Source organism: Bidens hawaiensis, unplaced genomic scaffold, assembly GCF_021521415.1.
Source record: "Bidens hawaiensis isolate Kalapana, Puna unplaced genomic scaffold, B.hawaiensis_p1.1 tig00024303_1, whole genome shotgun sequence".
NCBI classification, from domain to species: Eukaryota; Viridiplantae; Streptophyta; class Magnoliopsida; order Asterales; family Asteraceae; genus Bidens; species Bidens hawaiensis.
This window is the reverse complement of record NW_027493833.1, coordinates 378,022-389,778: the sequence shown is the minus strand read 5'-3', so window position 1 is coordinate 389,778 and position 11,757 is coordinate 378,022. Positions and strand designations below refer to the sequence as shown.

Below are 11,757 nucleotides of genomic sequence, written 5' to 3'. Positions count from 1 at the left end.
ACCCAAGCTTAAACTAGTTCGAGCCTAGAAATAATACTCTTTTTTTTTCTCTTTTTCAATTTGGTAAATTGAATTTTAATAATCTCCGCCTTGTTGCAGATGGCCAATAATAGTCTCACTTTACCTTTCACACTAGTTGTTTTCATTGGACCTTCGTTAACAATTTTTTTTTCGAATTTCAAACGGATGTTTTAGGGTTTTGATAAGAAAGATGATACGAATCGATTGATGTAAAACTTACATCGAAGCGGTGCTCCAAACGACTTGATTTTTGATAATTGAAAGTTTAAACACCCGAATTGAAGCACCACTTCGAGGTAACTTTTACATCAATTGATTCGCATCCTCGTTCCAATCAAAATCCCTAAAACATCAGTTTAAAATTTGGAAAATACTTAACGGGGTTAAGTTTTTCTAAACGGAGGTCCGATGAAAACAATTAGTGTGAAAGGTTGGACAAGTGGCAGATTTTTTCGAATGTGATATTATTATCGGCCAACTGCAAAAAGATGGAATTATTAAAATCCAATTTGCCTTTTTTTCGTAGCAATCAACTTTTCATATTTATACTCTTTAATATCTCGTTCTAGATAACTATCAAGGCCAATCCGTTAAGTTTTCCTTCATATTTTATACTATTTTGGTTGGATCTTTTTAAATAATAGTATGGACAATGGGCTTTTGACCTTTCATTTAAAATTAGTTTTTGTTGGGCTTTTGTTTAAAAAGAAAATTACATAATATATATAAATTTTTGAAAATTATGGGCCCCTCGGGTTACTGGCCATGTGCGACTACACACCTCAAACATGCCCATAGACGCCCCGCCCCCCCTCACGAGCCTAAACAAGGCCAGTATTTATTGTTTTTATTAATGTTTCAAATATATATTTACATAATTGCATGAAAAGAACTATTATATACAAAATAATGATAAAAGTAACTAAATAATATGTATGATATTGCATCTAAAATTATAATTATAAATTTATAATATATAAAAATAATTATAGATGCATATAAATTAGTTAATGAATAAGAAATGAGCTCGTACTTTGGAAATAGAACTCAAAATATAATGTGCAATTTGAGCTTGTGTTTTGATGTAATCTTGCAGCCTATAGAGGGATTTGGAGTAGCTAAAGTTATTGATTCTGGACGTTCGAACTTCAAAAAAGGTGACCTGGTTTGGGGAATGACTAGATGGGAGGAATACAGCATTATCAAGGCACCCGAGTCTCTATTCAAGATTGAGAATACTTATGTGCCTCTATCTTATTATACAGGAATTCTTGGTATGTTTTCTGTTTAAATTGATTTTGGTTTTGATATGTTTATGTGCGTGCGCGTATAAACAGTTATTATGTCAAATGTTGTATGGATTAGGAATACTTAAAGGATGTTCTAGCTTATGGCATCTAACGCAATAACTATTGTCTCCGGCTTTCGGATAATTGATTATCAGTTTTAGAAATTTAAATTAAATCAAAGTAGTTAATATGCCATATATTGTATATATTACACTAGGAATACTTTGTATCAATTTATGGAATTACTGTGTAGCTTGAAGTAGTTAAGGTTAATGTTGTAATTATAAATGCATCTTACGAATGAGAAGGATGAGCCTAATTGATTAATATCCTCAAACATGTTAACTATCAAATATTGTGTCATGCCTTTTACTTAAAATGGTCTGATTTGAGTTATGTTAGCGTGTCAAATGCGCAAAAATGAAAAAAGAAAAGGAGAAAAAATGAAAAAAAAGGGTAAAATGTACATGTCAAACTAGTCTGAGTCACACAAAGTGTATTAATGCATGCAATCTCTTAAATTATTTTATTTAAATGGTTAGATGATATCTGAAATAACATAGTTTTAATTATATCTGACACGAAGTATTTATGAAAGTATTGGACAAATGGTGCTTCAGGTTAATCCAACCCCTAGGCCCAATTTGCCACCTCTATGGCTAGGCCTGTAAACGAACTGGACACAGTGAACAGTTTGTGAATTTTTTGTTGGGAAGTTCATTTATTTAATCAAAGCATTTTGTTCATTAGCTAAATGAACGAACGTGAGTAATTGAACATATGTCGTGTTCATTCATTTATGTTCATGAATGTTCATTTACATTGATTCATTTTTTTCGTTTATGTTCATTTATGTTCATTAGTTCACGTATGTTTATGTTTGTTCAATCACATTCGTTAATATATTCAATTAAATTTTTCTGGCCCATTACAACTTAGTATAATTTTAATAACTTTTTAGGTTAACAAATTGTTATTCACATTACTTTTAACTAGTTTTAGCTCAGTTATATTCATCTGTGTCCGGTTATGTTCGTTCGTTTATGTTCATAAACCGTTCATGTATACTGTTAACGAACGAACATAAACATGTTCATTTTCTTAACAGAGAACATGAACAAGAAAGCGTGGTTCCTTTAATTGCTTGTGTTCGATTGTTTGTTTGGTTGAAGTTAAACGAATGAACATGAGCATCTCCTCCAGATTTTTCTATCTTTGGTTGTTTCTAGGTATGCCCGGTATGACCGCTTATGCCGGTTTTTATGAGATTTGTGCTCCAAAGAAAGGAGAGTATGTCTTCGTTTCAGCAGCTTCGGGTGCAGTTGGTCAGCTTGTTGGTCAGTTTGCAAAGTTGTCAGGATGTTATGTTGTTGGAAGTGCTGGTTCAAAAGAAAAGGTCAGCGCACTTTAAACTTTTGCCAGTTTGATGATTTTAGTTTATACTTATGTAAATAATTTTTTGTATGTATTTTGTCACTAAAGGTTGATCTGTTAAAGAATAAATTTGGATATGTTGAGGCGTTTAACTACAATGAAGAGCAAGATCTAGATGCAGCTCTAAAGAGGTTAGCCTGATGCGTAGTTGTCACTCAAGATTATATTAATTAACAATAGTTAAAAGAAAACAACCAAAATTTAGAGTGGCCCATAAATTGTAATACATTTATTGTATTCATATCAAACACAAAATTCATTAATAAAATCTTTGCAACAGTTATGAACAAAATGTGGTTCGGTCAACTCAACAAACATGGTCCGTTTTGACCTGTTATAAAAATGACCCATGCTAATTTGACGCCTCTAACCAAGATAAAGAGGGACCGTTGTTAGTGTAGGTACTGTAAACGTGCCAAGCCCAACCTCGATCATCGGCTCACTTATTATTTATTTAATTTTTATAATTACTTTTATGTATATTTATAATTTTAATTTTATATATAACATAATATATATTATTTTATTTATATAAAAATAGTTATTATGTAAATATATTAAATAATATACCAAGTATAGGCTTGCAAGCCTAGTCAAGCTCATAATTTAGCTCGAGCTTTTTATTAAATGAGTTTCAATATAAGCTTGAGCTCGTTTAAGTTCAGCTTGGCACAAACTTTTAGTTATATGATCTTAGATTGGATTTTTGAGATGATCTTTTTATTTAATGTGTCAGGTACTTTCCCGATGGAATCGATATTTACTTTGAGAACGTTGGGGGAAAGATGTTGGAGGCGGTTCTCTCAAATATGAGATTTAATGGTCGGATTGCAGCTTGCGGGATGATTTCACAATACAATCTAGAGCAAGGGGAGGGGGTGCGCAACCTAACGCACATAGTAACAAAAAGTCTGCGCATGCAAGGGTTCATTGCGGGCAATTACTTTCACATGTTTCCAAAGTATTTGGAAATGGTTATGCCTTTTATCAAACAAGGAAAGATTAGTTACGTTGAAGATGTTGCAGAAGGGCTTGAGAGTGCACCTGCGGCTTTGATTGGGCTCTTTTCTGGCAGAAACATCGGGAAGCAAGTGGTGGTTGTGGCCCGTGAATAGACATATGCATAAGTTTTATGAGCTTGTGTAGACTTTTTGTGTTTTTGTTTTTGTTTTGATCTGGACAAGAATGATGGGATTGGATGCAATCAAAGTGCTGAAAATAATTGGGTGTGTAATGGGTTTAATATAGTGTGTGGGAAGTTATCATATAGTGTAATGCATGTTCTTATATTATATATAGTGTTTGGGAAGTTATCAGCATTTGCTCACTGAGTAGATGGACTACAATGATTAACATTGATAAGAGTTCATATGTCAAATTGGGCTGAGTTTGGATAGGCCAGAGGGCTCTTTGGGCTAAGTTTTGAAGAGGCAGGGGCATTTTGGGCTAAAGCTGAAAGTCCAACAGCTTCTAGTTTTTTTTTCTTTTTCTTTTTTAAACTAGCATGTGTGGTTTGAATGTTTGATTCCTATAGATAACTCAACCAGTTAAACTCATTATATGATAATTTCCACTAAACAAATATTTGGTTAACGTAGTGTGATGTGGTTTAACTAACAAATGCTACTTTAAGTATCACGTCACTGCTACATAGGTAGTGGAGTTTTAACTAGCCTATCCTAAAGTAACGTGTTGTGATTTAACTAATATTTTAAATAAAAGAAGAAAAATAAATAAATGTGTGTACTTTTTTCATATAATTGGTGAGTTTGAAGTGGACCCCATCCACCAAAAGGAGACAAGCCATTAAGGGGATGACGTTGGAGAGGAAAAACATGTTTGTTGCCAGAATGATAGTTGGGGTGTTATGGTTTGACGCCCTGTTAGTGGGTGAGGTGGGCGGGTGGCACCTCCCTAGCTTGGTGCTCCACAACGAGCGGTCTAAGTGAATAACAATTTAGTTAGTTGAGAGTTGAGACATCAATAATGCATATTTTATTTTACTTATTGATGCTTAATTTTATTACTTATTTGATAACAATTTTGTTGAGATTTTAATTATCCATGTTTTATTTTATTTTTTGATGTTTAATTTTATACTTGCCTGATTAGGTTATTTTTGTTATTGTAGCTATTTTCTATCATTTTAATTAGGAGTCGGAGGAAATATTATATATCATCATTTTTTTTCTTTGGCGTGGTTCATTTTTCGTTTCCATAACCAAAATTTCTGAATCTGTCAGTGTTCTCCATCGCGTAGCATCACATCAGAGAAACATACATGTGAGTGGTTAAGGTTTGCATGCACGCATGTGACATGTTTATAGTTAAGCTTTGTTAGTACGCATGAGAGGAGGCAAGCTTTATTAATCATCAACACACATGCGAGTATTTACACCATTTCAGTAACCATGTGATCGAACCTTTCGTCTTAAAAACAATCAACATTGTTTATTAGATGGGTAGGTTAGGTCTACTAATTTGGAAAGTTTGTTATAGTTGATTTGAAACTCTAGATTGAGTTGTGGGATTTCATTAACTCTATCTTGATCAACATCTTTTGTTTCAAATCATTTAAGTGCATGTGAGTCATTTCATTCCACAAATGCAAATCCTTGTAAGTTAATTAACAGTCTAGTTGTTGATCTTCATTACTTTATCCTTCAAAGATATTGTAAAATTATCTAAGGTGATAAACATATGTGTACAGTTATGAGTGACATTTCATTAAGGAAAAAAAAATGATTTAAGTAATGGAAATTTTTTTCATTTATTCATGGGGCACCACTAAAGAAAAGAAAAAAGAAAAAAAAAGCCTTTTTAAGTTGTATTATATTTTAATTTGTTAGTGGCACCAGGTTCTGGTCTCCCAAATTATTTTATGCTTATCTATTTATTTGAACGTTGGTTTGTTTTTGTAATTATAGTTAAGTTTTCTTTAGTTTACTTCTTGGTTTTAAGACCATTAAACATAGCGAAAAGCATAAACATTGTCATCTTTTGGTCCAACAAGGTCTAATAGGTTATGTTATTCAAGAAAAGATATGAAGGTTATTGATCTTATATTTTCAACTAATCGGTCCACTTTGTCGCTTTAATTCATGTTCCATGAAATAAGAATTTCTGAATTTGTCACTAAAAGATATTTTAGTCTCTTACACTATAATTTATTTTTGTAATAATGGCGAATCCCTTTATTATATCATGATGGTTACATGGATCAAATTGTTCACACTAATTGATAGATCACAAGACATGAGGTTTTATACGTATTTAGGGCATTTTAAATGAGCGAGACTAACAAACCTCATTTTTATTTGCTCGATTAATTTGTTATTAACTGTATTTTTAAAGTTAGTGTACCACTTCATAGATTAACTGATTAAGTATTAGAGCATTCACATTTCACAACATATACTCTAAAATACATGACTGTATCTCACACTTGTAGAAAAAAAGTCATTTTATAATTCAAGGGAGCCGACAGATATGTACATAATTACATATGTTTTGTATTATGATGAAGGGTTGAAGGCTCATAAGCTATGCAGTCAATATCGGCGGGATAGCGGTTAGCGGACCTTTGCAAAATTGCACTGCCAATAGCCGTCCAAAATAGCGGAACCGCTATTAGTGACGCTATTGGCCGTTAGTTGACCGATTTTTTTATTCCTAGATAGCGGTCATAGCACCGATTTTCAAGGTTGGTATATTTAGGCTAAAATAAAAAAAATGCCAAAATAGCTCAAACTTCAAATTTGATCTTTTATTTGTTTATAACAAGTTTTTTTATCCAAACCCTAGAAAAGTCATGTTCTCGCTCTTTCGTCTTGTTGGTTCCTTGGTTGATGCGAACTTGGAGGAATATTTCATTACGTATGATTGAATCATATTTCAATTATTGATACTTTTGTGTTTTTTACTTTTGATGTTACTATTATTATATATATGATGCATGATATTAAAATTACCGCTTTCTCATCACTATCCCACTGCAATAACCTATATCTCAAATAGCGTCCTTGACCGCTAATCGAAATTTTACCGCATTAATTGCATAGCTCATAAGCAAGCTAGGCCATGTGTTGTATGCATGTACGTGTGTTAAGTATTGTTTGACTAGGTCAAGTGAATGTGACTGGATGCACTAAATGTTTAAATATGTGCCAGGTAGTTGATAGATATACTGGTGGATGGGGCCTTCACTGCCCTCCACTTGTAAAATATATATTTAATACTGAAAATAATTGAGTTTGTCTTAATGACTTGGTAACTTGACCTGGAACCCAAAAATAGATCAATTATTATTATTATTATTATTATTATTATTATTATTATAAAGATTTAACGTAAATACTAAGGGGTGTTTGGTACAGAGAATTGGGGGGTGAGAAATGGAAATGGAAACAATTCTCTTGTTTGTTTACGAAAGAAAGAGGTGAGAAATGGAAATAAACCATTTCCATTTCCCTAATTTCTTTTCTCTAAAAAAAGCGGAGAAATCATTTCTCTAGGGTTTCATTTCTCACTTCCATTCTCTTCCTTTTCACTTCTATCACCAGCTTCCTCCTTCAGAGCACCGCAACCCAAAACAAGGTATGGTTCAAATTTCCGATTAACAGATCCATAAGCATTCAATCTATATATATCAGCTTCCTTTTCACTTTATTATTATTAATCGTACGAACTGGGTTTTGAGATGTTGAGTTCTGTGTAGTTTGTCTGTGCTTGCTGTATCAAGTTGGTTTTTCTTCCATCTGTGTGTACCCACCGCTTTCCCACAAAACCTTAATCATAATCAGAAATGCTCTTTTTCTCTCCCTCTATGTGCGATGTGATGGTCGTTTGTCGCCCCTGTTTGCCTACTGTTGTCGGGTTCAATTTCTGAACCCTAGGTGACGGTGGTGTGGTGGCCTGGTTAGGGTTTCTGATGTAAAGCCCCGTGACTGACGGCTGTGGGTCTTGTTTGCTGTTTGTTAAACCCTCATGGTGGCTAGCGGCCATGTTCAACAATTCAGAGGGTTTGGTTAATTATTTAGGGGATTCGTTGAAGAAAGAAACTGGGGTTGATTTGAAAGATGCTAGTTCTAAGGTTTATGGGTTTATGGGTGAGTTTCTAGATTCTGTATTGAAGTCTCAAGCTGAATTCAAGAATTGGAATGAATGGGAGCGTTGGAAGGTAGTTGTAATCCTAAATTGTGCTTAAACAGTGTTGTAGAAATCGCTAGGCGCTAGTCGGGCGGTGGGATAGGGACTAGTGATTAATCAGGATTAATAGATATTAGTCAAGATTGATCGGATTGGAATATATATTTAAATTTGTGTAAAATTTTCAATTTTGACCGATTTTGGACAAATGGGGATTAATTGGCGCCTAGTCGGGGTATTTATAACACTGTGCTTAAATGAGTTTATTGGTGTTCGGGGTTACCCACTTTTGGGAAATATGTTGTCTTTTTTGCAGGATGTTAATAATTGGGATCCCACAAGAGTAGGTGCGTTGGCAATTTATCTGTTGGTGACGGTTGTTTCGTGTCAAAGGATATTCGTGGCGGTTCGAGCTCCGTTTATTAATAGACAGATATAAGAAATCTTGTCAATGAAGCTGGAATAATGGCTGTAAGTGTTACTTTTTATATAATTTACTTAATATTGTTCATATGAATTAATTGGTTAAATGATAAAATTTATGAAGGTGAGAAAAGGACATACAAAAATATACCAGCAAGATATTGTTGATGTGTTAGATAAGCAGTTGCTTGAGGGAATGGGTGTGCTTTTGACAGAGGAAGAGCAACAAAAATGTGAAGAAAGAGTATGCCCTTTTTGCCCTCTTGACATTTGAGAATCTTACATCTTTGTAAGGGTAGTATAGTCATTAATCATGTTGTTAAAACGTGAAAGGTATCTATTGAAAAGAAGAGGCTGTTGGCAGTACATGAAGCCGGTCATATTTTGTTAGCACATTTATTTCCTCGATACGATTGGCACGCGTTTTCTCAGTTATTACCCGGTGGTAAGGTATGGTTATAATATCGGAATTTTGACTTTTAAAGTGTTCGTTTAAATTTTATATTTTTATGTTTGTTAATATCTAACATATTTGAGCAGGAAACTGCAATATCTGTTTTTTACCCTAGAGAAGATATGGTGGACCAAGGTTACACAACATTTGGGTACATGATGATGCAAATGGTGGTTGCACATGGTGGACGATGTGCCGAACGTGTTGTTTATGGTGATGATATAACGGATGGTGGAGCTGATGATCTAGAAAAGATCACAAAGGTGTATATGTTTTCACTTGTTTTATTTTGCTTTCAAATTAATAATCACATTGGTTTTAACATGTGATTGATTATTATCTGTTAGATTGCTCGAGAAATGGTGATAAGCCCTAGAAATGCAAGATTAGCGTATGCAACATTGACACACCGAGTCGGATTGGCCAATAGAACAGATAGTACTGATGGAGAACTTATAAAATATAGGGTATATAATATTTAATTATTTATCATCGCCTTTAATCCATTCTTATCGTTGATTAATTCATCTGCTTTGGAATTATATTTCAGTGGGATGACCCGCATGTAATTCCTGCTGATATGACAGTAGAAGTTTCAGAGCTCTTCACTCGTGAATTGACAAGAGTACGCATAACTTTTTATTTAATATAATTCGTTAATATACTCGACTTATATTTGTTACCTAATGTTATTCTGATGTGGGTTCCAGTATATCGAAGAGACTGAAGAGCTTGCAATGAAGGGACTGATTGATAATAGGCACATACTGGATTTGATTACAAATGAACTACTAAAGAACTCAAGAATTACCGGGCTGGTAAGTTTTACATGTTACATTTTACATATCATTAACAGATTAGTTGAAATTAGGTCATGTTTACATTTTAAAGTTTGATTGGATGATTTCAGGAAGTTAAAGATAAGATAAGCGGATTATCCCCACAGATGTTTGAAGATTTCGTTAAGCCCTTCCAAATAAATCCAGATGACGTACGTGTTATATATTTTTAAGTTAAAATATTAATAATATCAATTCAGTAGTTTGTGAAATGTAGTTGACGGGTTTGGTTTGTTTGTTTTTACAGGAAGGACCGATACCTCACAATGACCGTTTGAGATACCAACCACTCGATGTTTACCCTGCACCTCTTCATAGATGTTGACCAACAAAAAGTCAAATTTGTATCACCAAAGGAACATGCTTTTCTATTTTTTGTTTTCTTATATTTATTGTATTTTTGACCGATAAACAGCTAGAATGATCACAAATGTTTTCAAGAAAATTACATCAATACCAAAAGTTGTTATCACCAAATATGCATATTAATCAGATTTTCGGTAGGCTAGAGTTTGCTAGAAGGTACCCCGGTGGGTGCAGCTCGAGAACGTTTTTTCACAATTCTAGAAAGCGTTTTCACTTCCTCTTTTCGCCCTGGTCTCGGCTTTTATTTCATCTGACCCGAGTTTTCTCATGCCAGCAGTGTCATTTATCGGCCCAGGCGCAATCCCGTTGACTCGTATGTCATAATCAGTACCCCATTCCAATGCCAGATTCCTTGTAATAGCATCTACTGCAGCCTATAATATTACACATTAAAGAAACATACATACATGAATGTATATAAACATAATGTTTACTTAAATTTAGAATCTTTTTGTATAACCTTAGCAGCAGCTACATGAATTTGGTACCAACCAGCTGTGTAATGCAGAGTAGCACTGATATTCAATATTATTCCACCACTCTCATCTGAGCTTCTTCCAGGTCCTCCTTTCTTCAGATACTTGACTGCTTCATGGCACATAGTAAACGTACCTATTGTTCAAGTAATGTCACCACCACTCTCATCTGACTGTTTTTTATTTTTTAATAAATATTTGTTATGAAAAAAATACTTGTGCTAATGATAAAGTTGATATAATTCTCTGTTTATTTTCTATGTACCAAACAAGAGAAATGATTCTCAGCTATATTTCTCTACTGAGATCTCTGTACTACCAAACAGAACAGTCAATTCTCATTCTCCAGACCAATTCTCTTTCTCTGCAATTCCATTTCTCTATTCCATTTCTCTATAATTCTATTCTCTGTACCAAACACCCCCTAAGGGTTTTTGGATGTTGATTTTGCAAAGCTGTATTTATTTGATAGGTAAGCATTGCCCTTATTTTTATTTTATTTTATTTTTCTTTTGTAAAAGTTTACAAGTATTTTTTTTACCAAACAACCAATCCTATATTTAAGTTGTGATCGAGTGAGTTTGTGTCACATTAGTGATTTAACCGTTCAAAAATACATATATTTAAGGTGTGATCGTTGCAAATTAATTAATAAAACCTTAAAAAGAATAATTGAGCTAGTTCTTGTGCACGTATGAGCTCTATGAGTAGCACGTTTAAGTTAATTCTTAGTTATTTAATTAAATAGCCGGGTTTGTTATTTACCCTTGTACCTGACTCTTAACAAGAAACAACCTATTTATGCCGCTCTGTGACTCCACTAGCTATCTAGTTGAAAACTTAAAACCATATTTGATTTCGGTTTAAATTCAATCCATCTAGAAAATAGATCATGTAAAAAAAGTGTAAAACTAACTCTTTTTGTCATCATTCGTTATCTTTGTCTGTCGTGATTATTTTCTATGGCACAACTCGTTTATGGTAGTATTTCTAATTTAATATTTCGCAATAAACACGGATATTAGTATGTGGTTTGATCTTGACAAGGAAGTTGAGATTGGAAGCAATAAATATGTGATAAATGGAATAGTGAGTGGATGGAGGGAGCGTACGGGCCATGGGACCTCTCCACTTGGTATTTAAGGATTGGCGTATTTATTTATTTATTTATAGTGAAATAATTGAGTCTCCCATTTTGTCCCAATAGGGATGAAACCAATGTTTTCAGACCCGGCCAGGATGTTGACCCGGACTCCTTACCGGATCAAAGGTCGGAATGACCCGGGAGGGCGGACCGGTGTTTGACC

At 33.8% G+C, this 11,757-nt stretch overlaps 2 protein-coding genes across 2 annotated transcripts; both read left to right on the top strand.

Annotated features, from left to right (window-relative positions):
* Positions 1-1,083: 1,083 nt before the first annotated feature.
* Positions 1,084-3,859, top strand: LOC143569080 (2-alkenal reductase (NADP(+)-dependent)-like). Its single transcript, XM_077055069.1, has 4 exons — positions 1,084-1,295; positions 2,540-2,706; positions 2,793-2,875; positions 3,481-3,859. The coding sequence occupies exons 1-4, from the start codon at positions 1,196-1,198 to the stop codon at positions 3,857-3,859; spliced, it is 729 nt and encodes a 242-aa protein (XP_076911184.1). The 5' UTR covers positions 1,084-1,195.
* A 3,887-nt stretch (positions 3,860-7,746) lies between these two features.
* On the top strand, positions 7,747-10,077 carry LOC143569094 (ATP-dependent zinc metalloprotease FTSH 12, chloroplastic-like). The gene is made up of 11 exons (XM_077055082.1): positions 7,747-7,923; positions 8,209-8,268; positions 8,322-8,363; positions 8,440-8,559; positions 8,649-8,765; positions 8,856-9,032; positions 9,117-9,236; positions 9,320-9,394; positions 9,480-9,587; positions 9,680-9,760; positions 9,856-10,077. Exons 1-11 carry the CDS (start codon positions 7,747-7,749, stop codon positions 9,931-9,933), a joined length of 1,155 nt encoding a protein of 384 aa, XP_076911197.1. The 3' UTR covers positions 9,934-10,077.
* The last annotated feature ends 1,680 nt before the right edge of the window (positions 10,078-11,757 follow it).